We start from the raw sequence: 27,976 nt of genomic DNA on the forward strand, positions 1-27,976 counted from the left end.
ACTCCAATGCTTCCAACAGTTGTGTCATGTTGGCTGGATGGCATTTTGGTGGTGGACCATTCTTGATAAACACAAGAAACTGTTGAGCATGAAAAACCCAGTAGTGTTGCAGTTCTTGACACAAACCAGTGCGCCTGGCACCTACTACCATACTCTGTTCAAAGGCACTTAAATATTTTAGGTTGTCCATTCACCCTCTGAATGGCACACATACATAATCCATGTCTCAGGTCTTCAAAATCTCCTCTCCATCTACACGGATTGATGCCACTTGTTAAATCCACTTCAATAACTATAAGGGATCATAGCTTTCACCTGGTCAGTCTATTCCATGGAAAGAGCAAGTGCCCTTAATGGTTTGTACTCTGTGTATTTATTTAATGCATTTTAGGATACATGTGAAATATAAAAACATTGGCCAAATTTATTTTGTATGCATTTTTAAATGTATTTTAATGCTTGACATAAGTTTTTTTACAAACAAATGTTTCACATGTATTTTTTTCGACACACACACACACACACAGTAGCACCATGTCCCCCTCGGTGTCCAAGATAATAATGGTAGTCTGTTAGCTTGTATCTCAACTGCCTCCCCAAAGGCATTCACTGAGTTGGCAAAAATCAGCAAAAGAGCCTGTATCAGACCATGATCTCTTTATTCAAATAACAAAGTAACACACTGTAAACACACTGTCCAAAATAAGTACCTGTCAAGCATAAAGTAGCTGAGACATTCTTTCCCTTGGTGCTTTTTCTTCTTCACATCTTCTGGATTATTGAAATGGAAAACAGGACATTAGACAAAATCCTCACAGAAAGACAGGACAAGATGTTATTACACAGTATGTTGATCATCAAGTTGATTTTAGAGAAATGTTATATGTAGATTTCTCTTTTTCCCCCCAAAAGCGGGATACCTGTCAGTGTACTGTATCTCTACTTTACATTAAGTTAACTGGTAACACTTTACATGAACGTACCCTTTAAGGTGGTGGGGGGGGGGGGGGGGGGTGTAAAGAGTTTAGAAGTACTTTATAAACATGCTCCCATACACCCTAACATTAACATTAGCTGTCATGTTGTGTGTTAGCAACACACGTGATACACTGGCAATAGGAGTCAATTAGAGTGACAACAAGAATCGAAATCGAACATTCGTAACTGTCACTTTTCAATCACTTGTCAATTATACTTTTTTCAAGAACGTGCAAAATGCAAAATTATGTGGAGTGAACCTCCTCAAATTCCATTTGACGAGACCCCCTGGTCTAGATCTGCCAGACTGAAGAAGCATCTGCTGGGAGGAGTGTGTGTGAGGTCCTGAAACATGTCAAACACAGTTTGCAGCACACCACTACTCCCTCAGACTCCATCCAGAAATCCAACCACCAAGGTGGTAGAGGAATGTACCATCCTTTATAGCCCTTCATGACAGTCTAGTCATCCTGAATATATATTGTTTAATAGTCTCTTCTTCATAGAGCACGCAATACATCAGGCGAGTGGGAGGAGCCTGCGGAGCCAGCTCTCGTCTCGTCCAATCAGTCTTGTATCCTCATGGACTCACTGTTAGTGGGAGTTGCCAAACCATGAGCGTACTTTCATCTGGGTCCCCATTGGCTGCTATAGTCTCCTCCCCAAGTCGACGGAACCCCCTGCCTCCGGAGAAGACGGCAGCCGAGGTCACCTTGTCCTTCCCACGCCCCTCCCTGGCCGGGGTCTGCCCCCGTACCCATACCTCAGGGTCCTCGCTCAGCTCGTAGATAGAGCCGTCCTCAGGGCTGTGCTCCGGGGTCTCCGGTGGGGCGTCACATGGGCTCTGGTCGGGTTCGGCTGTCAGCAGCTTGCCGGGCAGCTGGGTGGTTGAGCGGAGGCGATACTGAAGCAGCATTCCCTTGGCCTTGGTGGGCTCTCCCTGAGGGGAGGAGCAGTCAGGTTGCGAGAGTGACTCCTGGGACAATTCATTCCTCCGCTCCCCACCCTCTCCTCCTCCCGCTCCCCCATTGGCCTGGTCGGCAGTCTCGCAGACAGAATCCCGTTTGAGCATGTCTGGGGACAGGGTGCTGGAGGTGACCACAAGGAAATCCACAGGGCCACAGTGAGCGTTTAGAGACGTCATCCCTTTACCTATGGGACAAATAGCACACAAGGCCTCGGTTAGAAAACACACAACTTGATTGGTGGGTTGGTTGGTTGATTTTATTACACAATTATAATACATAATACAGCCAGTCACACCAAAGCAATGGGAGTAACCGGATGCCAGTTTTCATGTGAAAACGTCAGTTGTGTCTGTGCTAAGCCTGACCTGTTATTTTGGGGATACCCTCCAGTTTGGGCACGGGCAGGGTGACGATGATGCCCTGGGCAGTGCCCACCCACAGCAGCCCCTGGCAAATGAGTAGGCTGGTGACCCGGACGCTGCCCTGCTGCCCTGGAAGAGAGACACAACCACCATTCTGTCACTTCCTCCTGTTCATGTCAACGTTACAGTTGCCCTCGTCAACATTTATGATCCATTCCTAGCCTCTATGCCAGCCTCTTGTGTATATCTGAAATTATTTAATAGATTATCACCAGGGGTTAAATTACACCTAGCCTTACATAGGGCAATGTGGAGCTAATACCAGTTTCTCATACCTGTATCCAATCCTTTTAGACCTACACAAGTGTCTAAGGACTGGTTTTGAATCATGTAAGTGAAACAAGTGGTCGGTAACCTGTGACCTTCTACACTGTACTTGCCTGGGCTGAGGAAGGTGGAGCGTGTGGAGATGTTGATCTCCTGCAGGTGCTCCAGTGTCTCCGTGTGGAACAGGCGGATGGATGAGCCCTCGGAGAAGGCCATCCACACCCCTCCCCCCGCCCGCACCATGTGACTCACACTGACCAGTGGCTCAGGGTGCGCGTCAAAACTCTTTCAGAGGGGGAGAGAGAATTAGTGAATGAATGAGAAAGAGGTGTTATGATCCAGCGAGATAGGAGAGAGGTTGTCAATTCACGTGTCCTTTCCTTACTAGCTACAGTATCATATTACACCTATCCAATCCTTTTCGGGTCATATAGTCGCTCTGTCCCTCTTCTCTTCCTCATTCCTTCAGCCCTCTGTAAATGAGGGTGTATAGAAGGGTGTGTTTTGCTAACCTGTGTGTGGAGGCTGGAGCCCTGGATGACGGTGACGTGGTTGGCACAGCTGGCCCACACAGCATTCTCTAGGGTTAGGAGGGTGCGGATGGGGCCACTGCCCACAGTCACCAGCCTGCACGATTCAGGGTCCCACAGCCCCTCTGGAAAAAAGAGAAAATGGTCAATGTTAATGATGGTTACTTATTTATATATCACATTGACTTAACCAGGTAGATTATTGAGAACACCATAGAGAAACATTATTATTATATTCAATTTAAGTCTATGAGAGCACTGTTCAGGAGAGTGTAGTGGTACAACAGCAGACTGAGAGGCAGACCTATAGGCCTATAGTATGTTCATCTTGATGTTGTCTTGTAACTTGTAATGGAATACCTTGATTATACAAGGACATGGCAGGATACAATATTATACAGTTGGTTTGCGGTCTCACCTCCACTCTTCCGAGCATAAACAGACACTTTTCCATTCCCCAGCCCAGCGAACAGGAAGGAGGCAGAGTGTTTCAGGCACAGAACTGGACAACTGTCTGGGTTGGAGAAGGTCAGCAGGCACTGGGTCGAAGTGTCCACGGTACCGTACACATGAATGCTGGGAAATGGAGTTCATGAGAAATAGGGTGACCTTTTACTAGTTATATGACAATGACATGAGGCAACTTGAATTCTACTGATAGAGTTGTGTGTGGCCACTTGGGCTGATACGTTCCGGTTTCTACTAACATTGATATGGACAATACAAAAGTCACAATGAACTGAATGGTAAATGTTAAGTCTGGCACTTTTTTCTGATTTGTTGGGTCCTTGGAGAATAGTGGATAACCAAATCCAAAAGGTGCAGCATGAAAAATTCAGCCATGTTCACTAAACACATGGGTGTCAGCATATTGTGTAAACTCATTCTGCAGTGTTTGCTTGTACTACAGTACACACAATGACTCACTTGCCATCCTGCAGGCCTACACAGATGGTGTTGCCAGTCCTGGCTGTGCTCTTGACAGCAGCCTCCCCCTCCCCTTCCTCCTCTGTGGGACAAGGCTCCATCACGTGATCCAGACACAGGACTGGCGCCCCCATCTGGATGGACTTGACCATGCGCGGCATGGAGCGGTTCAGAGAGAAGATTTCCACTTGACCATGGTTGCGGTCACCTCCACTGGCCACCTGGTCATGACAGATACAGGATGTTAATGGGGCTGACCAGCTATCGAACACAGGTCTACTGCGTGACTCTAGATCACCTGAGCCCGTTGAGCAAAAAAAGAGCTAAAGCCTAGGCTTAGGTTACTCATCACATGAACCATTATAGTTAATTGGACCACCTTCGCTACACTTCACCACAACTCAACCACGGTTTGCAGTACTCACCCAAAGGTAGCCCTGTGGCAGAGAGGTGCTGGCTGCAGAGAATGCCAGCAGGGCACATTGGACCGGGTTGTGAAGGGCCGTCTCCAGCTACAGACACAACAAACGCTCACTTTTACCCACAGACCTACTGTACTCAGTTATATAGCTACACGGAGTCTACGAAACGTTAGGAATACCTTCTTAATATTGAGTTGCACCACCTTTTACCCTCAGAACAGCCTGAATTCATAGGGCATGGACTCTACAAGGTGTCGAAAGCGATCCATAGGGAAGCTGGCCCTTGTTGACTCCAGTGTGTCCCACAGTTCTGTCAAGTTGGCTGGATGTCCTTTGGGTGGTGGACCATTTTTGATACACACGGGAAACTGTTGAGCGTGAAAAACCCAGCAGCGTTGCAGTTGACACTCAAACCGGTGCTTTTGGCACTTACTACCATACCCCGTTCAAAGGCACTTAAATATTTTGCGTTGCCCATTCACCCTCTGAATGGCACACATACATGTCTCAATTGTCTCAAGGCTTACAAATCCTTCTTTAACCTGTCTCCTCCCCTTCATCTACACTGATTGAAGTGGATTTAATCTCAATGTATATGTATTCGGGATTATAGACAATATATTGTATATTATAGCTAAATTCTGTCTATGAACGGGATATAACAGCAGCCCAGTGAATGTTTTAGCTGACCGTTCCTTTACCTCAGTAGCTTCATAGCATTATAAGAACATTTCTGGAACATCCTGCTAGACTTGATGTTCACACTCATGACAGCCTTATTCAAATGAAGCTGAGCTGTGGTTCTGGGTGCTAAGATTACACTCTGTGTAGTAAATTGTTTTGTTGAATAATTGAATCCAAATGTATTTATATTTGCAGCTGAAGACTAATTAGATTTCCAATGGGGTTTGATTGGACGAGGCAGATGATATTAGAGGAACAGGGATCAAAACAAATCAGCATGTTCTTTTCACACACACACACACACACACACACACTGAAGCCATATAACAAATTTGTTGACCCACAATAATGCAACATATGGATGATAATTGGAACATTGTGCATGTCCTCAAACAGAGTCTAGTCCATCGTCTCCGTATACCCTGCAGTGGTGTGAAGTCCCATGATAACTGGCATCTGCCACTGCTGCTGCATTTCCATACAAATGGTGTACATGTATATTTTCGCCAGGAGGACATTTTAAAAACGCCATCCAACACACACAAGCTCTCTTTTCAGAGACAGGCATCTGAATTTCAAATAGTTAAGATGAAGGGAATGGTGGTGAACAGTATGTAAGAGCTTGGAGGAGTGGAGGGAGTGTGGATACCCTTCCAGAAAAGAACACCGGGTTGCATTCAAAATGGCACCCTATTCCCTATATAGTGCACTACTTTTCACCAGAGCCCACACAGGGGGAATAGGGTGCCATTTTGGATGCATGTTGGTCTGTGATTTACTGTTTACTTGTAATTTATGCAGGCATAATTGTGGGAGAGCCTTTCCGGAGAGTCCAGGGGGGGTTTAGTTTAGAGAAACCAGCCGTTAGTCTTTCAATTTCAACTTGAAAAGACTACTTGGAATGCCATCCAGCATTTTCCTCGCTTCATGGATTATCTTCAGCAGTCAATGGCCTCAGCCGAGTCCCCAGAAATAAGGTGCTTACCCTTTGATCTCTCCTTTATCCCTAGACACAGATACTATGAAAGCGGAAACTGAATCAGATTCACTTATTTTAAAGGTAGAGTATGACCAGCAGTTGAGTATGTTGATACGTTTTTGGCAGTGTGTGTTCAATCCTCAATCAAATGTATTTATAAAGCCCTTTTTACATCAGCAGTCACAAAGTGCTGTACAGATAACCGGTCTAAAATCCAAAAGAGCAAGCCATGCAGATGTACAAGCAAGGTGGCTAGGAAAAACTCTAGAAAGGCAGGAACCTATGAAGAAACCTAGAGAAGAACCAGGCTCAGAGGGTGGCCAGACCTCTTCTGAAAGGGGGGGAACTTAGATTATCACTAGATCGGACTGATGACATGACTCCAGATTGAAACAAACTATGTAATTCATTTTTGTGCATCTTTCAGTGGAGGCTGTGGGTGATCTCTTTGCTCAAAAAATGAAACAGAAGAATAATAGTACCCCATCTCCTTAACAGGACATGTACGCACGCACAAGCACACACTCCCACAGGCTTTTACAAAAAGTTTACTTTCAACTACAACTGCATTATTCTAATATAATGAGTAAGTTTGGCACATTCAAGGTGCCAACAATGCATATTTCATATCCTCTTCAATCCTCGTTTCTTTAACCCTGCCAGGCAAACTAAGGGGGTGTGTTAGCATGGCATATCATTACACCTTTCATCTCAACATATTTGCTTTTTACTCAATAATGGCTTCTTTTGTGACAGCTCAAAATACTGCTTTAAGTTACGGTGCAGATTTTTTCTCTCTGAGTAACGGAAATGTGCCGGGGGAAATGCGTAGATGAGACCAAGACTTCATATCATCATACCAATCATAATATAGATGAACTCAACTCAGCAGTCTTGAAATACAATCAAGTGTCGGTCATTGCAATGGTAATGTAGTGGTCCCTTAGATGGGCAAGGACTGCTGTTCTCCTCATGTGAGTGAAGGATTCCATTTCCTTTATCAAACAGCTTCCATAATCTCATCAGTCAGCCTTATCCAGCTCAGCTGCCAGGAGACGTAGCAGAGACTGGCAATGAATGAGATGGGACTATTGCATAAACTGCTAATCATAGCCTGTGACACACAGAAACCCCAGTCACACTTCCTTGAGTGGCAATTATTTGATGGTGTTCCGATTCCCGTTGGATCAAGCCAACGCCTGCTACCTCTTGCCTCTGCTCTCCGTTCGACAGCAAATCCAGCACTGTATCAGACACCTTCACTGAGCTTCCTCTCAGCTGTAGCTGCTTACCTTTTGGTCTTGTGTTTTGGAGGAGAAGATGGGAAGTCGGCAGGCTAGCAGGGGACACCAAAATGGATGTCTAGTCTTCCCATCATCCTCTGCAAACACCCAGCCTGGCGTGTTCTCTTCCCCTGTATCAACAGTGATACGTTTAGTTGTACACCTCTGCAACATCCTTTCCCAGTGGACAAATTATGACCAATATGCCAAAAAGCGCCAACATTTATTATTTCTGTGTTATGAGTCCAAAGCTGAGCTAGGTTTGCTATAATGTTAAATGGCATTGTTGGAGAGCTCGACTTACTCTTGGCTATCTTGGCGAGGTGTAGACGGTTGACCCAGGAGATCTTGCTGAGGGGACTGGGAGTGTTGAAAACCACCATGAAACTGACCGGTCGTCCAGATCTGAGGAGCAACAAAATGCATGCATTAACATGTAACACACGTGCATGAACACAGACAATCACAACAAAGGATGGTGTGGATGGGAGAGGGGGTGTGAGAGGGACTTCATGAACATCCAGACTACCCCTCAGCTCTCCCTGATCTAGCCCTGTCCCTACTTTCTAGGGCTATGGGCTAGTGGATATCTTTGTTAATGCTGGACCTTGAATTGCTTCAGTAGAGATTGAGTTTCAATCAGAAACATGAATAAACGTGTAAGCTCTAACTGCCCATTTTGGCATTTAAATGGAGAGTTGTAAAGATTCCAATAACAAACCACACAGGAATAGACTAGAGCTGAGAGAGTTCCATCCACAGCTTGGCAGTAGAGGATGAAGAATGTGCCAGGCCTTGCCACCCACTCCAAGCTGCCCTGCCATCTTCTTACAACCTACCCACACATACACCCCCCCCCCCACACATACACAGGGCCCCAGTTAACCTCCTGGGCACTCACTTGTCAGGCTTGCCTGGCACAGCCAGCCGCAGGCGGCACTTGTTGGCACACTGGATCTGTTCATCTTTGATGTGGATGAGCCTCTGCAGTGCAAGGCACCAGTCCTGCCCTACTGTTGTGTTCAGGTTCTGGAGAAAAACAAAAAAAAGAGGGTGGTAGAGGGATGGTATCACATGATAAACTGCCAATGTGATACTGTCTGTCCAGTTGGAAAGAAAACGTAGGTGTGCGAGTGTGTGTTTCTCTTACCTGGTAGGTGCCTTGTAAAGTCCCCACCAGCAGGGTGATGTTTTCAACCACATACAGGTCGTGTTGTAGCTCCTCCAGCTCCTGGTACAGTCTGGGAGGGCCCAGGAACACTTTACCTGGCACATACAGTCACATCTTCACTGTCTGCGTCATCATCACCATCCTCCATCTCATCCTATTCTTACTCCTCTTAAAGCAGGTGTGTCCAGTCTTATGTACAAAGGTCCGTTGTGGTTGAAGTCTTTCTCTGTCGTACATCTGATTCAACTAATTCTCTTTCTTGAGGTGTGGACTGTGATCAGCTGAATCAGGTGGCTGGAGAAAAAGACGACACCTATACCTGCCCTTTGCGGTAGGATATCCTGTCTCTGTCACCATCATTCTCTGGCATTTCAACAGTTAGGAAATGTCCTGCTGGGTTTCTCCACCAAAAGACTTCCACAGTAAGTTAACTCCAAATGAGACTGAACCGCAAAATAATACAGGGATGTTTATCTCAGAAATGAGACCGGAGGGACAACATCTGAACTACTCCCAGAGGGTTACAATGTAGCCTCTTTTATCACTCAATTATGGAACTGAAGCCTTTAGAGAGATTTCAAAACTAGTCAGTTCCTCCCAAGCAGGTACCCGGTAATAGAGTGGGAAAAGTTGCTTTTCATTACAATAGTATCTTGTCTTGAATGTGAAAGTGTACAATGCATCCTTTTTTTATTGAACTGAATGTGTGTTCTTACCTGGAACATTGGCAACGTTTGGCCGTTTCCCAGTATCTTTGCTCTGGAAGCTCTCCTGTCCCACCTCTACTACCTGCGTCTGCAGCAAGGGGGCACTCCACTTCACTGTGTATTTAGGACCAATGGGAACTAGACTGCTGATATCAGGGGGACCCCTAGTGGAGGAAACAGGAACACATTTCACTGGCCTGAACATAGAGATGTTCCCAAAACTTGTTCTCAATGGTGCCTCCCATGCTGTCCAAGAAGCCGTCACTACAAAGATATTGTCCTCTCTTTTCCATCTCTATGGGCCTGAACTATAAACAGGTTGGTTGTATAGCAACAAAAATGATGTGTGTGCAACTATGGGGCAAACCATAAAGGGTTGGCTTAGATTGTTGACAACATGTCAATTATATTTAGTCTCCAAATTGTTTTTGAATACAAATACAACTCTTGAGCAGTGGTTGTTTCGCAAATATATTGTTACAGATGTTGGTTAGTTAGCTATCACATTTTTGCCATATTAGCATAGACATGACATGAGTCAAAACAAGACATGGTATCAATAACAGCGAGCTGAAACGAGCCACCTGCGATTCTCCACATGGCAGCTTCTTGTCATTGTTGCTTGTTATCTGGTTGTTCAGAATCTTAACACTGTCACACTGGCTTCTGCCTCGTCGATGCGTGCATCATTTTTGTGAAAAAAACTTTGAATGTAAGAGATAATGCAAATGCAGTTCATTCTCTTGGTTGTTGGTGCATTGGGGGGGTTCTTGGTAGTGGGGAATGGAATTGCTTTTCTTCTGGGGGGGTGGGGGGGTGACTGTGGGAGGGGTCTCGAATGTTTGAGGGACAGCTATTGGGGAAAGTGGGGGGGGGATCTTGGAGGGTTCGGGCTTCACAAGATTGTGATCGTCAAAAAGGAAACTATGACATATTTTATATCACTATCATGCACACGCACCCTCACCCTCACACATAAGGATGGCTCTGTTGCGGAAAGACTGATACATGTTTGATAGTGTCTTGATGCTGTATTGTTTGTCCTTCATGTTCTAATACTTTAATGTTACCCCTTCCTTGTGTTTTATGTAATAAATAATTATTACAAAAATAATAGAAAAAGAGATAATGCAATCCTAACAGCAATTGAGAAATCCTGTTAAAAGTGTCAAGGCTCTTTGAATCAACAGCATGAAAGGAGGTCAAGGAATACGTAATGCAATTACAGTCCTTCTGATAAGTTGAATCCTTCTCCAAACACCAGCACCCCCTACTGATTTTCAGGGCACGTTACTAATCATCAATCCCCATAATTGTGCATGAGAAGAATTGTGATCTGTTCCTCCGGAAATGTGAAAGTTGGGGGCAAAGTTGGCATGAGGCATGAGCCGAATCAAGTAGGGTGCAACAAATAATTTATCAGGCTCTCTGATCAAAACTGAGGTTTTGAAGCGTAAAGTTGCAATACATTTTGGGGAAAACTTTACCTTTGTTCATTTATGACATTATCAGTGCCGTGATTCTCATATCTACAATAGTTGTGTTGGACAAGATGGAGAAAAAGAGAGTTGGTCGACATGAATACACAGTGTGGTTGTCATTCCACAACATGACATTAGACCAGTGGAGGCTGGTAGGAGGAGCTATAGGAGGACAGGCTCATTGTAATGGCTGGAATGGAATAAATAGAACAGAGTCAAACATGTGGTTCCCATATGTTTGATGTGTTTGATATCGTTCCATTTATTCCATTGCAGCCCGTCCTCCTATAGCTCCTCCCACCAGCTTCCTCCACATGAGACAGTATGTCTCGTACATAGATGATCTATGGTCTCATCCTGGTAGTGCTGACTTACTTGACGTTGATGTTTGCACAAATGAGGGTGTCGTTCAGCAGGAAAACTTTGCGCTCCTTGGACTTAAGGACCTGTCCTTTCTCCCCATACACTGTCTCAATCAGTACCTCACACAGTATCAGCTGCCTCTGGTCTGAGTTCAAGAGCTATAGAGGGGACACAAATATCACACATCACACACACACACACACACACACAACACACTTCCTCACTTACTCTTACACACAATGGAATTGACTAAAACATTTGTTTTTCAAATTTACCTTAAAAAGAAAAGATGTTGTTTTGAGAAAGACAGACAGACATTGGAAATCATTGGTGGTGTCTTTAGCATATGTATATACACACACACGTCACCTTGCTCAGTTGACGGTCACCAATGCTGCGTGCCAGCTGCTGGATTTCAGCGACCTGGTCAGCGACTCGTTTCTGCTCGTTCAGCCTCTCGGCCAACGTCTCCAGCTCAGTGAGGGCCAACTGCAGGGGCAGGCGGTCAGGGTGGGCCCGGGGAGTGTTCTTCAGCATGTCCTGAAGGAGGGAGGGAGAGAGCAAGTGGGGGGAGAAGGAGAGAGAGAGTGTGTGTGTGTGAGAGAGAATGAGAGAGAGAGATAGAAAACAGTCTTTAGTAACAGAGTATTCGGAAAGTATTCAGACCCCTTGACTTTTTCCCACAATTCCTTCGACCTCATAGCTTGGTTTTTGCTCTGACATGCACTGTCAACTGTGGTACCTTATAAAGACAGGTGTGTGCCTTTCCAAATCATGTCCAATCAATTGAATTTACCACAGGTGGACTCCAATCAAGTTGTAGAAACATCTTAAGGATGATCAATGGAAACAGGATGCACCCGAGATCAATTTCGAGTCCCATAGCAAAGGGTCTGAATACTTATGTAAATAAGTTGTTTTTAAATTTGTAATAAATTTGCAAAAATATCTAAAAAACTGTTTTCGCTTTGTCATTATGGGGTATTGCGTGTAGATTGATGAGTGAAAAAATGTATTTAATCCATTTTAGAATAAGGCTGTAATGTAACAAAATGTGGAAAAGGGAAGGGGTCTGAATACTTTCCAAATGCACTGAAGGGAGCCACATTTCACTACAAACACTCGCCCTCTCACTTCCTCAGGGGAATCCTATGAGTTCATTAATACTAAGAAAGCTGTCTGGGTTTCTACCTGACATGCTTGGCAGAGCACACTATAATAAGGCCTTTTTCCAAATACATATTTATGAGAAGGTTTTAAAATAGTTTAGTTTTTTCTTTGTTCCTCTTCTCGACACATGCTTTGTTCCATGGAGCTTAATAAACAATACTTCAACATAATCAACACAAACTAAAATAGAAGTAAAGATGAGTAAATGTTAGTGTACAGCCTATAGCATATATTTATATAGATCATGAACAAGTATTATACATGAATCTTCAAAAAGATAAGATGCTAGTTTTTGCTGTGTCTTGGTACTAACCTGTAGCAGCAGGATGAACTGAGGGAAGCGCTGGATTGGTTTAACCATAAGGCCATAAAGAGTGATTCTGTCAGGACTTGACACTTGCTTCTTCTGTGGGGGCACAAGCATAGAGGCCAAGTCAACAGGGAGGTCATTACATCGTATCTAAGAGGATGATATACAGTATATAGTAGCCCTGAGATGTCAAACACATTCTCACTTTCAAATTCAGAATTAACCGTCTGGATGCGAATCTGACTGACCATTTCACCAAATGCTACAAGAAAACATTGAATGCAAATAGATGCCAAACTTTTAACTTATTGCATACAAATAGATATACTGTAGCGGGAGAGGAAATAAGTCTAATTCATTGTAAACTGAATGATCAAAGAGGAGAGAGTAGGCCACCTTGAGAAACTCCAGGAAAGCTGGCTTGGAAATGCAGGCTTTCTTGATGAGCGCCATGGCGTTAGTGAAGTTGTTGACGTAGTCGCTGTACACGTCTAGTACCATTGACTTGGAAAACTGTGGAGAGAAAAATGGATGCAACATCCAGTCATATAATATTAGTGGAAGGATACATAGAAAATCTATCCTTTCCTTCTAAGTATTCCAACAGGGCCGTGTTCATTTGCGTTGTGTGTCCTAATGAACTGGAGCCTGGTCCCTGCACTTGGATAGATCCATCCTCCATACTGACCGAGGCCACAAAGAGGTCTCCGATCTTCTCACTGAGGTCCCACTCGGCCACACGGGATGCCAGGGCGATTTGGAACATTGAGTGGCACTGCAGGATCTCCCGCAGCCGGTAAAATATGGGCCGCACCTTCTTATCGCTCAGGATCCGGGCCTCTGGCTCAAGCAAGGGCTTCTGGTACTCCTGAGAGCAGCAAGGAGGAGAACCAATCAGAGTGATGCTCACTGATATCTGGTTAGCTGGACTCATCATCAGTGTTAACACCTATCCAGTCAGTTCAGATCTACACAGGTGCTGCAACCAGCCACCCGGAGGATGACCTCTGAAGTTAATGTCTGTGAATCAAAATGACTTCAGACTGTCTGGGTATGGTTCAAATGAAGTGTTGAAAAAAAGAACAGTGGAGGTCACTCACCACTAAGATTCTCTTGAGAGAGTCCACATAACTCCTCTCACTTTGTACAATGGAACCAACGATGTGGCGTCTGATAATCTGTTGGGTGCTAAGCCCCTTTGGCATAGGGCTCAGCTGGGGCGGTGGGTGCTTCACTTCAGACACCATCACGTCCAGATAACCAGCGTCATCATCACTCTCCTCTGTATGGTGACAGTGACATACCTTTAAACTCATTTGCCTATCTACCAATACTGCTCTGTTCTCACATGTCCTGAGGATATAGTGTAGCCCCAGCCCAGGGCCCTATTCATTAGGGAATGCAAATGTTTTGCAATAGAAAACATAAAATATGTGTTTCTTATTGAACATGTCAAGGTTGTCCCTGTATGTTTCAATCCATTTTCTACCATTTGGTGCCCAATGAATACGACCCAGCCCTGGCCTTGTGTCCTTGTCTGTGGTTGTCTGACACCTTGATGATGGAATTGACAGCCCAGTGCCTACCACAGCCACCTCAAGAACCGAATGAGTGACGTGTTAAATCTCTGATAAACTTCTTTGATAACTGGGACATTTCACTTTTACATTTGTTTAACCAGCATTGACTAGTGATATTGACAACAACAACGATGCTAAAAACCATGACAATATATGAGCTATGACAACTGACATTAACCAATACATACTGTTTTTAAAAAGAAGAAGTTGGTAATAATAATAATAATGCTTACCCGTGGTTTCTTTTTTCTGCAGGAAAGAGACTTTACGCATCATAGCTAACTTTGTCTTTTCCAGTCCGTCCTTGGTGCCATTTCTCGCTGCTTTCATCAGCATCTGGACCTGAAAGAGAAGTGAAGTAGAGAGAGAGAGAGAGAGAGACAGAGAGAGAGAGAGAGAGAGAGAGAGAGAGAGACAGGGTGAGAGAGAGACAGGGTGAGAGAGAGACAGGGTGAGAGAGAGAGAGAGAGAGAGAGAGAGAGAGAGAGAGAGAGAGAGAGACAGAGAGAGAGAGAGACAGAGAGACAGAGAGACAGAGAGACAGAGAGACAGAGAGAGAGAGAGAGAGAGACAGAGAGACAGAGAGACAGAGAGAGAGAGAGAGAGAGAGACAGAGAGACAGAGAGACAGAGAGAGAGAGAGAGAGAGAGAGAGAGAGAGAGACAGAGAGAGAGAGAGAGAGAGAGACAGAGAGACAGAGAGACAGAGAGACAGAGAGACAGAGAGACAGAGAGACAGAGAGAGAGAGAGACAGGGTGAGAGAGAGAGAGAGAGACAGGGTGAGAGAGAGAGAGAGAGACAGGGTGAGAGAGAGAGAGAGAGACAGGGTGAGAGAGAGAGAGAGAGACAGGGTGAGAGAGAGAGAGAGAGACAGGGTGAGAGAGAGAGAGAGAGGGTGAGAGAGAGAGAGAGAGAGGGTGAGAGAGAGAGAGAGAGAGAGGGTGAGAGAGAGAGAGAGAGAGAGGGTGAGAGAGAGAGAGAGAGAGAGGGTGAGAGAGAGAGAGAGAGAGAGGGTGAGAGAGAGAGAGAGAGAGAGAGAGAGAGAGAGAGAGAGAGAGAGAGAGAGAGAGAGAGAGAGAGAGAGAGAGAGAGACAGGGTGAGAGAATAATGCTCTGTAAATATGTGAGAAAAGAGAGGAGACACCGCAGAGCTATGCTTCCCCTTTAAAGAGACCACATCAACCATCCTTTGACCAGAGCTAGGCTAGTCGGAGGCTGTGTCCAAAATGTTTTACACTGCCTCCTATCCCTTTTGACCACTTGATACCCAAACAATCCAGATAACAATTATAGACTAGTCTTTTCACTTACCAGCAGTCAAGGCAGGTAAGAGAAGGTAAAGGAGCCAGTTAAGAGAAATGGGACACAGTCGCTGTCATACAGTATTTTTACTCTACAACAATGATTCAGTACCTTGAAGTCACAGCTGCGCATGGCCAGATCCTGCTTGGTCTTGGCACAGCGCTCTTTCAGTCGCCACATGTCCTGAGAAAGCTAAGTTCATCGCCATGCCAATGCCCCCGGCCCCACAAGCAAGGTGGAAGGACAGGACACCAGATCAGGTGAGCGGACAGAAGGGTTGAGGGAAAGAGAGAGGAAAGAGAAGGATAGTCAAGGCGAAAGCAAGAGGCAACCAGTGAAATCACAAGATGTGAAAATGGTTGACAAAATTATGTCAATTGAAGGTAGAACAATGATTGGTTTCAGAAAGTACAGATAAACTCAAATCTGTCATTCTCCTTAGATAGTCATTATAAAAATACATTGGTTCTATTTGTTGAATTGTCTTATTTATAGTATTTCATTCAGCAAGCAAAGACAAGACACTTTTGTTGCCTTCCCTCAAAAAAAAGAGACCATTTCCCCTTGCTCCTAACCCACACAAAATATCATTTCAAATCTCCAATTAAACCTTTTTTTAAATGTTGAAAAACCTTGTGATAAAAAAACAACAACATACAAGCATATCAACAATACCTCATATTATAAGAACCATACTCCTGCCTCTTCAGAAAAACAGATCTTAAATCAACACAGATTCAGGGAAGAAAGAAACTTAAGCAGCAGCAGTGGGAGGAGCAGCAGTAAGTGGATGGACAGGGAATATCCAGAGAGGAAGAAGAGGAACCAAGAGAGACTGCTGACAAAGCCACTAACTACTGAACCCACGTGTATCACTTCCTCATCCAGCGAGCAAGGCAGTGCATTTAAACCAGCTGTGTACAGTTCCTCCTCAGTATAAACATTCATTCACTACATTACCAAAAGTATGCTGGGGTCACACCATGAGAGGGCACTAGACAACACCACACACAACAAACTACTAAACTATACCATGTTGTTCCTACATGTATTGTTGTCTATAGGTATACACTGTAAGTATACTCTAGGGTCCCCCAGCTGGTGGCCCTTGGGTGTCATTAAATAATTGTAGCAAGTATTGAGCAAAAAGGTCTGAGCAACAAATACAACACATAATATAGACATTGCAAAAGCAGCAGAGTGGAGTATACGAGACAGGAGGCTTACCTTACTACTGCTTCGGGCAACAGTGGGTATTTTGGTCTCGCTGTCTGACTGCTCATCATAGCTCTCAAACTCACTGTCGCTCCAGCCGTTGTTGGTGCCATGATGGCTTTCTGGCCTCTGGACGTCCTCGTAGATGTCATCTGACACAACAGGGGAGACATTAATCACACACACAAACAAACATGCATCCATGCACAAACACCACTGTATCAGAGTCCCCACCTTCCAGAGGAGAGAGGAGGCTCTCACAGGGCACGTCATCATAGATGACCTCTGGACGACTGGTCCTAAAGATGGCCTCTGGACTAGTCATGATGATGTCATCAGGGCTGGTCGAGTTGGTCATGTCATGGCGGAGGGTTGGATCGGTCATGACGTTATCGGGACTGGTGGGGCTGGGTGGGCTGTCTGTGCAGGCCAGACCATCTGGACTTTGCAGGCCCTCCGGACTAGACACATTTTCATTTTCAGGACTTGCTGCATCACCTGGACCTCCTACATCAAGAATAGGGGGAGGTTTCCCTGGAAGAGAGAAGTGCACCATTCCAACCTTAGATAATTGGCTAAAAGGCTCAATTGGGCACTAATACCAGTCCCAGGTTTATTTTGCCATAAACATAGTAAATAGCAAAGTAACCAGACTAAAATGGTGGGTAGTAGGCCAATAGACTACACTCAAGGTTACTACAAGATTACCAAAGCAAGGTCACTAGAAGAGACAGAGCAGAGGCAAGTCAATCTGGTGTACAATCCCACTGGATTTTCCTCTGCAATGGGTATCGTGGGCCACTTTCTGAAGAGTATGCAATCATGGCACATCACCATCATCATTGAGGACGTCACGTACCAAAGCGAGGCGTCTGAGGGAAAGTGTTTATGCTGGCAGGAATCTGCAGGGTGACCGAAGGCAGCTGTATCTCACAGGCATTTCTGCCCGGCACCAAGAGCATTAGAGACAGGAGTCTCTGAAAATCTCAACCATCCCTACGAGCCTGACTAGTGTGGGGCGAATTAGCTATGGTCCTCTCAGCGTGGAAAAGTATGCCCTATCGATGAAGAAAAGGATTCATGTCCTGGTCAATAAATACTCTCCCATTACAGAGGTGAAGGTGGCTGAATTGTAAAGTGAGAGATCTCTGGCCCCTGTAAGAAGTCCAGTTGTATATCTAGCTCTAGAGCACATGTTTTGTATTTATATTAGGGAGTATTCAGTTTGCCAAGGTGTGTAATATGTTTAATATCCAATAATGAGGTTTGCACAGAGAAAATAGACATTGCAAACTTTAACCCACACTTACCTGTATAACTAGGGATATCTAAAGAAATAAAAAGCATGACCAAGAAAGACAAATTCCCAATTTCCAATATTTCAAAATGAATTTTACTAGGGCTTCATTGGGTAGGATGTTGCTACGCTGGGTAGGATTGAGGTTGAGGTGATACTGACTAGGGTTGCAAAATTCCAGGAACTTTCAATAAATTCCCTGCTTTTCCAGAAATCATGGTTGGATGATTCAGGGTATTTATTGAAAGTTCACGGAATTTTGCAACCCTAATAGTGACAGGTGCCTTATACTAGAGGAGCTTAGACTGTGGGTCACGTACAGGGTGGCTAAACTAGACTAGTCTGGTGTTTAATATACCTTTATGCAGTCGCAGAGTGAGCTCTGAGACCACACTGAACCACTCCTTGGCTGAGGTGGCTCCATACGGTGCCTGAACTGAACAAATAATGCACACACTGCTGTGAGGACACACACCACTGAGATCACACATACGTGGAACCCGGATATCTCATATATATACACACACACACACGCACGCGTGGGAGAAATCACACATGCAACTGAGATCTCTCATAAACATGCGTACGCACACACAAAGCGGACAGAGAGACTCTGCCTATGAGAGAGAGAGACTGCCTATGAGAAAGAGAGACTGCCTATGAGAAAGAGAGACTGCATATACAGGGATTTGTAGCCTATCATGTACTATTATACTCAAATAGATGTCTCTGCTTTAGAGCAATGATTACTCTGTACTTGATTAATACAGCCTAGATTTGTCTGCAATTGATTGCTAAGCCATCCATTTCCATTGGATGGATAAGGATCTGATTGGTTAAGTGTGATTCTGGGCTGGTGCCCCATGCAGTGCTGATGTCACATTTTTATTTTTTGTTTCACCTTTATTTAACCAGGTAGGCCAGTTGAGAACAAGTTCTCATTGACAACTGCGACCTGGCCAAGATAAAGCAAAGCAGTGCGACACAAACAACAGAGTTACACAAACAAACATACAGTAAATAACACAATAGAAAAATCTATGTACAGTGTGTGCAAATGTAGAAGAATAGAGGGGTAGGCAATAAATAGGCCATGGAGATGAAATAATTACAATTTAGCATTAATACTGGAGTGATATATGTGCAGATGATGTGCAAGTAGAGATACTGGGGTGCAAAAGAGCAGGAGGGTAAGTAATAATATGGGGATGAGGTAGTTGGGTGTGCTATTTACAGATTGGCTGTGTACAAGTACAGTGATCGTGCTACTTGTGACTCAGTATGATTGTAAAAGTAGGGAAGTGCACAATGTGTGACACCACAGCCCTGCTGAAACAGGGTCACAGACCTGTCTGAGTGTCTATGTGGTCAGCCTTTAAGATAGGGGTGTAGTAGCACTCATTCATAGATCCTGCTGGAGATGGCATTGACAAAGATAAGGGGCGAACATTACAATGTGTACTGGCTTATGGCATTGTATCACACAAAGTCAAATTACCAGGGAAAGTTGTCTCAATAGACTATAAAACAACAAGGAAATGTCAGATGTACTGTATAATATGATTACACTCAGAAGTAACATGTGTTCAAGAGTGTCCCTTACCTTCATAAATGCTATTTCTTCTCCCAGAGCCCTCTGTGTCTCCTGACAGTCCCAGCTCAGAGCGGCTGAAACATTGACAACAAATATGGGCATCAAAAAATCTGTGAGTGACACTGCTGCCATGGGTGGTTAATTAAGGGGAGATGTCATTTGAGCAGTAATTGATGTCACAGATGACAATTAATGTATTCATTTATTTTTATTTTACTAGGCAAGTCGGTTAAGAACAAATTCTTATTTACAATGACGGCCTACCCTGGCCAAACCCTGACACAGACGACGCTCGGCCAATTGTGTGCCGCCCTATGGGACTTCAAATCAAGGCCGGTTGTGATACAGCCTGGAATCTAACCAGGGTCTGTAGTGACGCCTGTAGCACTGAGATGCAGTGCCTTAAACCGCTGCGCCACTCGGGAGCCCCAATACAGTGGACATTGTGGTATATAACATTACAGTGGACATTGTGGTATATAACATAACATTACAGTGGACATTGTGGTGTATAACATAACATTACAGTGGACATTGTGGTATGTAACATTACAGTGGACATTGTGGTGTATAACATAACATTACAGTGGACATTGTGGTGTATAACATAACATTACAGTGGACATTGTGGTGTATAACATTACAGTGGACATTGTGGTATATAACATAACATTACAGTGGACATTGTGGTGTATAACATAACATTACAGTGGACATTGTGGTATATAACATAACATTACAGTGGACATTGTGGTGTATAACATAACATTACAGTGGACATTGTGGTATATAACATTACAGTGGACATTGTGGTATATAACATTACAGTGGACATTGTGGTATATAACATTACAGTGGACATTGTGGTGTACTGTATAACATTGTATAGCTAAGTTGATCAATAGTGTTTGTGACACTGAGCAGTAAAAGTGACTAGATTCTCCTCTGAGTTAATGATCTCTAGTAACTTATGAGAACATCTGCTACTGTTTAACTTCTGCTCTCACCCAATTGAAACAAAGTTTGGGAAGAAATTGTGATGATATTACAGATAAGGTGTTTGAATAAATATATGAATGGGTTTCGTCTATACAGTTTAATCAGAAGTCATTATAGATATAAAAGGTAAATATCCTACCCCTCAGGAGACCTTCTTCCAGCCATCTCTGTGGAAAACAAAACAGTTTAGACTAAGTTATTACCTAGATAAAAACAATGCAGTCAATAGCAGTCTCATTCTAAAAGCTTATATATGATAGCATGGCAGAGCTCACCCAAGCAATTATGAATGAGATCCAATGGGACCATGACCATGCTGAGACAGACTCACCTGAGCTATTGGAATGAGGGAGTGAGTGCATGCTCTGGTCCTCCTTTCCAGCAGACGGCAATCCATTGAGCCTTGGCTTTACTGTTGGGTCTTGGGCAGAACTAGGGCCCATTGTGTTCCTTTTTGATGCAAGTCCCGCCATCACAGTGGCTTCAAAGCCCTTGGCCATGGTAGAGACAGAGTTCGCTGGTGTCGTACTGCACTCTTCGTCACTGTTGTCAAAGTCAAACTTCATACCTTCCTCTTCCTCCTCCATCTTAGAGGCCATGTTGGACATAGGCACTGGAAACATGAGGGGAGAAAGTTAAACAAAATGAGACGTACTGTTACAAATTACAATTACACAATGTATCTTCAATCATTCCGGAGACAACACATTATTTCCAAAACACTGCAGTGATCTCATATGTTGTCAGTGTACTATTGACTACCAGCGCATTTGTTACTGATCAGCCTTTTCTCTCAAAAAATACTGTAGGTCTAAATGAGGTATTCTCACACTAAGGCAAAGTATTGGGAAGATTGAGGTCTGCAACAGCATTGACAGTATACAGTGCATTCTGAAAGTATTTACACATTTTGTTACGTTACAGCCTTACACCAAGATTGATTAAATAAATAAAATATCTCATCAATCTACCCCATAACGACAAAGTGAAAACAGGTATTTAGACATTTTTACAAATGTATTACAAATAAAAAACAGAAACACCTTACTTACATAAGTATTCAGACTCTTTGCTATGAGACTCAAAATTGAGCTCAGGTGCATCCTGTTTCCATTGATCATCCTTGAGATGTTTTTACAAGTTGATTGGAGTCCACCTGTGGTAAATTCAATTGATTGGACATGATTTGGAAAGGCAAAGATCTGTCTATATAAGGTCCAACAGTTGACAGTGCATGTCAGAGACAAAACCAAGCCGAGAGGTCAAAGGAATTGTCCATAGAGCTCCGAGACAAGATTGTGTCGAGGCACAGATCTGGGGAGGGTACCAAAAAAATGTCTGCAGCATTAAAGGTCCCCAAGAACACAGTGGCCTCTATCATTATTAAATGAAAGAAGTTTGGAACCACTAAGACTCTTCATACAGCTGGCCACCCGGCAAACTAGGCAATCCTGTTGGAAGGTGAACCTTCGCCCCAGTCCGAGTTCCTTAGCGCTCTGGAACAGGTTGTCATCAAGGATCTCTGTATCTCATGGTCTGTGTAGACAGGTGTGTGCCTTTCCAAATCATGTCCAATCAGTGGAATTTACCACAGGTGGACTCCAATCAAGTTGTAGAAACATCTTGAGGATGATCATTGGAAACAGGATGCACCTGAGTTCAATTTTGAGTCTCATAGCAAAGGGTCTGAATTCTTATGTAAATAAGGTATTTCAGTTTATTTGTAATAAATTTGCAAAAAATTCTAAAACCTGTTTTTACTTTGTCATTATGAAGTATTGTCTGTAGATTGATGACAAAATATTTAATCCATTTAAGAATAAGGCTGTAACGTAACACAATATGGAAAAGGGGAAACGGTCTGAATACTTCCCGAATGCACTGTTGGTGATTTATATACTGTGTTATATTTTAATGCTGGGTTGGAACAAAAGCCTGTACACCTGGTACTGTAGCTCTCCAGGTGACTATAGCATTAAACACAATGGTCTAGTCCAGCCATACTCAATAGGCAGACTGCGCCACTGCAGTTTGCATCCAGACCCAGAACAGGGTCAAAATGGACCGCGGATCCCGACCAAAATAAACACCAAAAACATTTTACTTCTTAAGCCTCCCGGCAGTCTGTCATTTTATTTGTTAAATCATGTGTTTAATGAAAATAACTCAAATATATTTTCATAATTTCCCTGTGCCTTGTTTGGTCCTGGAAATGCTCAGTCTGATCGTGTGGGTGTAATGAAACAAATTTGAAGATATTTACACAGCCCTGACTGGCTGAAAGGATGGCTTAGAGCCCACCCCCTTACACAGATGAAAAAGTAATTGGTCTATAATAATCAGATCACATTAGAATGTCATGATGTGAGCCAAAAGTTCCATCCTACCTCAAATTCAGAGTGTTATTTCGAGGTTGTCCTTGTCCTATCACGCTCTAGCGACTCGTGGCGGGCCTGGCGCAATGCATGCTGACACGGTCACCAGGTGTACGGTGTTTCCTCCGACACATTGGTGCGGCTGGCTTCCGGGTTAAGCGAGCATTGTGTCAAGAAGCAGTGCGGCTTGGCGGTTTGTGTTTCAAATTGTATTCGAGTACCACTTGTCTAGCCGCTATAGGTCTAGCGGATTATAGGTCATTGTTGTGCCAAGTCTAATAAGGAAAACAGTCGCTGGGAAGGACTAAACCTTAACATATGGTAGCATTTCATTTTAAGGAGTGTAGCCTATGCCTGGATCTGCCTGACAGTCAGAATCAAGCAGGAATAACGTCACCTTGCTGACTTGCCTGGGATCAATCAACTTAGACATATAAATCCCAGGACTCTCGGCCCTGTAGATGACAGTGGCTAACTGACTCGCCACGCACTGTTATTCTGCTCCATTAAACCTTACCCTGTCTAAAAAATTATTAAACTTCAACAGGTACATTGATGCTAAGTTTACGGCCATCCTCTTTCATGCCACAAAAAAAATATAGGACATACCTAAAAGAGAAGCAGGTCATGTCAGGGGCCTAACATTGCTCTGGCTAGTGCATGTTAACTGCCCGTACTCCTATTCTCTGCAGGTGGATTCGTGTGGAGGGTGAGACATATGGCCCGGGTGGCAGCAGGAGTCCTTCTGACGCAGCATATGGTCAGTAGGCTAAGACCCCATGCCGGGAGCTCTCACCTTTTCCCCTAGCCCTCCCCTAGCCATCCCCTAGCCCTCCCCTAGCCATCCCCTAGCCATGAAGGGATTAAGTAGCTCCAGACTGGAGCCTGTTAGCTGCCAGGATGTTATCAGCACTGCACTCTGTTTGTCTGGGACAGGTTCCTTGTTTATGTTTGAGTGTACAGATTCCTCAGGTAGCACGTAACACTAGTACTGCCGCTGCCACTGCTATGTCACTGTGTGGCTGCTGACCTAATTTAATGGTAAAACTCACAAGTCAATGTTTGTCTCCACATTGTTACCAAATAGGGTTTGTAAGGAATGCTTCTCAGATGGAACTTCTGCTTGAGGAAGCCCAAATAGATTCACAAATCCTTTATCACACATGGACATACAGTATGTACATTACTACAACCTGAACCACCTACCACCCGCCTCTGTTACATAGTACTAATCGCTTTGTAATTGTATATAAATGGGGAGTTGTTACAGAATAGTCCCCATAACTCTTGTTTATTTATGACTGTTTTAATAAGATTTGACGTAAATCTCCTCTTTGTAAGGCAGAAATCTACAGCACATAACGATACTGACGAAAGTAGAAACTCACCTGAGGTTGGAGGGGGTGGAGAAGCCATTGGTGTACTCTGTGGTCACATCAGCCTCTGTAAAAACAAACCAACCCAATTAATCACTGAGAACATTCTTTAACCTGATACGATGTGACAAAATGTCAATATCAGATTTGCTCCAATATAGATTTTTTTAGGCCATTGGACTTTTGGGTCTATTGGATTTTTGGGTCCGTTTCATAATGACCTTTTTGAAAGTATCAGCATAAAAGTTTGTTTTTCTTATAAATATCCATAAATGTTACATCAGTGACTTATGGTAACATAGTTTTCCAGGGCTAACTATCCAGTAAATAACTCATATTAATGAGTTATATAAATAACTCATAAATACTCACATATTGCTGCATTTCATGGTGACGAAACTCTGAACAACTCACTCACATGGTCTGTAATAGTTGACACTTCACCTCTCTCAACCTCTAACCTACACTTAGGAAGACAGCCTGTGAAGACTAGACTGACCAGACAGTTTATTAGGTACACCCATCTAGTACCGGGTCGGAGCGCCCTTTGCCTCCAGAACAGCCTGAATTATTTGGGGCATGCTACAGGGTATTGGAAAAATTCCACAGGGATGGTGGTCCATGCTGATGCGATGGCATCACGCAGATGCTGCAGATTGGACAGCGGTACATTCATGCTGCGAAGATGCTCTATTGGGTTGAGGTCTGGGGACTGCGCAGGCCACTCAAGTAAACTAAACTTGCGGTCATGTTCCAGGCAATGTTTTTCCACTCTTCAGTTGTCCAGTGTTGGTGATCGCGTGCCCACTAGAGCCAGTAACTTCTAGGTTTTAGCTGATAGAGGAGTGGAACCCAGTGTTGTCGTCTGCTGCAATAGCCCAACCGTGACAAGAACCGACGAGTTGTGCGTTCCGAGATGCCGTTCTGCACACCACTGTTGTACAGCGCTGTTATTTGTCTGTTTGTGGCCCGCCTGTTAGCTTGCACGATTTTTGCCATTCTCCTTCGACCTCTCTCATCAACGAGCTGTTTTCGCCCACAGGACTGGTGCTGACTGGATGTTTTTATTTGTAGCACCATTCCCGGTAAACCCTAGACACTGTTGTGCGTGAAAAGCCCAGGAGGGCTTCCATTTCTGAGATACTGGGTCCGGCAATCATACCAGACTCAAAGTCGCTAAGGTCACTCGTTTAGCCCATTCTAACATTCAATTGAACAGTAACTGAATGCCTTGATGCCTGTTTTATATAACAAGCCACGTCTGTAGGAGTGATCCATTTTTGTGAAAGTACCTAATAAACTGTCCGGTGAGTTTATATGTACAGTACAAACACACACGTACACCTTGCGACAGTTCCTTGCATGCTCACAGTTGACTGTTCTGCCATAGGCTACCTGCGTGTGTTACATTCTTCAGATGTGTGTTGCAGATCCAGACATGCAGTACAGACTGACTTCACTCAACTGTGAACTGGGCAAGGCAGGCAGAAACTATAAACACATCATAACACAGGATGACTATCATCTCAGGCATGAAAGATCATAAATGCTCCTCATGAATGATTAACAAATCAAAATGGCTCCCAACTCGGTGGACCTTTTAATTCTAAAGACACACCCACACTGTGGTCAAAGGTCTTCATTCAAAGAACGCTTATCAAAACAACTAGCGGCTGTAGCTGAATGCAAACACTCTGATAAATGAAGGTGGTAGCAGCGTGCTGTTCGAGGGGGCGTATTGAACTTCTAGCTCTCACACTCCAGGGAGGGTCATTCCTGGCCTGTGTCCCAAATAGAATATCATTCCCTATATAGTGCACTACTTTTGACCAGAGACCATAGGCCCACAGGGCTATGGTCAAAAGTAGTGCACTATATAGATAATAGGGTGCCATTTGGGATACAACTTTGATGAATAATTCACAAGGCTATGGGGAGAAGGACGCCCATAGATGGAGCGGTCTTATGAATAGACCCCAACGGAGAGAAACCTCTGATCTACAGTCAGTCTGAGAACAGAGAACAGCGCATGGATTGTTTGGCTGAAGGGAACCCCAGTCAGTGACTGACTCCATACTCCCACACCAAGGACATTACTCAATCGAAACCTCTATCCCGGTTTCTGGGATGTATGTCGCAAACATCACTGCCCCACTGTAGCAAGAAAGCATGTAAAAACTACTGACAACATGTGTTACAGCGGCAACACTGAAGTTTTAATAGTTCATACATGTGTCACTTTAATATTGATATCTATATTCAACTAGCAGATTAGTTGTGTTGGTATTTAAAGTAATAAGGGTGGTTAATGTATTTAGTCAGGGACAAGAGATTGGATTACTATGCAATAGTCAGTTCTGCTTGATCAAACATAAGAGTCAGACAATACTGTGGGAATGAAAAATAATCTGCATCATTTTATGACCAGCAAGTGAGTATTACATTTCAAAATGCACCACATAACATTGCAACAAAATATGCCCACACATGAAATGTCCCAGACTTTACGAGAGCATGTGACAGACCACATGCATCAATAAAGGTAATAGCTGTTCTTATAGCAGGTGCTGCAAACTAAAGTTTACCATGTCATCCCATCTAAAGACAAAAATAATATATGAAACTGTTGTACTTTATGTCATTACACCTAGACTTATCTCCCTAGGTAAAATCACTGGATATTTTAGAAGATACTTACACCTCTCTCTCTCGAGCAGTCAAAAGGAGTCAACCTCAGGCATTTAAAGACCCTGTGCAGTATTGCAGAATTTGTTATCTACAATCTTTTCAGAATGCACTTCTCCTCAAAATGGGTTGCTCTGTAAGCTTTTCAAGTGCACCAGGTCACTCTCTTGAAATCTGGAGGTCACTCCCCAACACACACACCTCCCCATCCTCCATAGTGGGGTCCAGGCTTTGTTGCAATGTGATGATGCAGAGAAACGGAGTGTAATGGACAGCCAAAAACAATGAGATCTCACCTCCTTGTTCTCTGTAAAGATTACCACCAGCCAGCCGAAAGCCTTCCTCCAGCCCTTAATCCCAAGGACTCTCCTCTGCACAACCCCAAGTGTTAACAACGAAGCCGGTTTGTCGAGTCTGCACCATCCCTAATACCCTCACTTGACTTGATGACCAAGCCCCTTCCCTTGAAGCTAAATCAGATGTCCTCTGTACGGTCCACTCTCATAAAACAGGGTTAGCTCTGAGCTTCTGGCTCTTACCAAACAAAGGCTGTCACTAGTTGCTGCTCCCACACTAGGATCAGGAAACTCCTCTCTCTATGCTTAGTGCTCTCGCTCCCTCTCTCCCCGCAGTGCGTTAACCGGCTCTTGATTGGCTGGTGGGGTGTTGAGCGCATTTATGCCTCTCGTGTAGGGATGTGCCGGTTAACGCACTGCGGGAGAAGAGGGAGGAAAAGGGAGGGCGGTTGAGCGCTAAAGCATAGAGAGAGGAGAGTTTCCTAATCCTAGTGTAGGGGTAGCAACTAGTGACAGCCTTTGTTTGGTTACGGCCAGAAGCTCAGGCTAACCCTGCTGTGTGAGAGTAGACTGTACAGAGGACATCTACAACCCT

The 27,976-nt window shown here is 44.1% G+C and overlaps 1 protein-coding gene across 10 annotated transcripts; it reads right to left on the bottom strand.

The window, feature by feature from the left end:
* Positions 1–640: 640 nt before the first annotated feature.
* arhgef10lb (Rho guanine nucleotide exchange factor 10 like b) lies at positions 641–27,976 on the bottom strand. Of its 10 annotated transcripts, none has more exons than XM_036947254.2 (28): positions 27,382–27,976; positions 24,413–24,467; positions 20,981–21,262; positions 20,789–20,816; positions 19,660–19,724; positions 19,405–19,470; positions 16,994–17,293; positions 16,772–16,911; positions 15,656–15,736; positions 14,476–14,584; positions 13,763–13,944; positions 13,351–13,530; positions 13,059–13,175; positions 12,666–12,758; positions 11,552–11,722; positions 11,195–11,340; positions 9,348–9,502; positions 8,611–8,726; positions 8,362–8,489; positions 7,765–7,865; positions 7,470–7,591; positions 4,518–4,604; positions 4,093–4,313; positions 3,584–3,741; positions 3,148–3,290; positions 2,749–2,920; positions 2,312–2,437; positions 641–2,130 (listed from the first exon to the last, which is right to left on the bottom strand). In XM_036947254.2, exons 2-28 carry the CDS (start codon positions 24,438–24,440, stop codon positions 1,559–1,561), a joined length of 4,089 nt encoding a protein of 1,362 aa, XP_036803149.1. In that variant the 5' UTR covers positions 24,441–24,467; positions 27,382–27,976; the 3' UTR covers positions 641–1,558. The 10 variants fall into 10 exon arrangements, with proteins under 10 accessions (XP_036803149.1, XP_090059565.1, XP_090059566.1 ...); XM_090203439.1 differs by lacking the exon at positions 19,405–19,470 and adding an exon at positions 10,826–10,867 and having other exon boundaries at positions 27,382–27,837; XM_090203440.1 differs by lacking the exons at positions 15,656–15,736; positions 19,405–19,470 and adding an exon at positions 10,826–10,867 and having other exon boundaries at positions 27,382–27,955.

This window comes from Oncorhynchus mykiss, chromosome 16, assembly GCF_057628025.1.
Source record: "Oncorhynchus mykiss isolate SJ-2025 chromosome 16, ASM5762802v1, whole genome shotgun sequence".
Taxonomy (NCBI): Eukaryota; Metazoa; Chordata; class Actinopteri; order Salmoniformes; family Salmonidae; genus Oncorhynchus; species Oncorhynchus mykiss.

Excerpts from the sequence above, each read along its gene's own strand:
- arhgef10lb (XM_036947254.2), bottom strand. The coding sequence starts at position 24,440 with ATGGCTTCTCCACCCCCTCCAACCTCAG. Across the intron at positions 14,585-15,655 it reads TGCGCAGCTGTGACTTCAAG|GTCCAGATGCTGATGAAAGC; the intron begins GTACTGAATCAT and ends CTTCTCTTTCAG. Across the intron at positions 3,742-4,092 it reads GTAGGCCTGCAGGATGGCAA|CATTCATGTGTACGGTACCG; the intron begins GTGAGTCATTGT and ends TCCATTTCCCAG.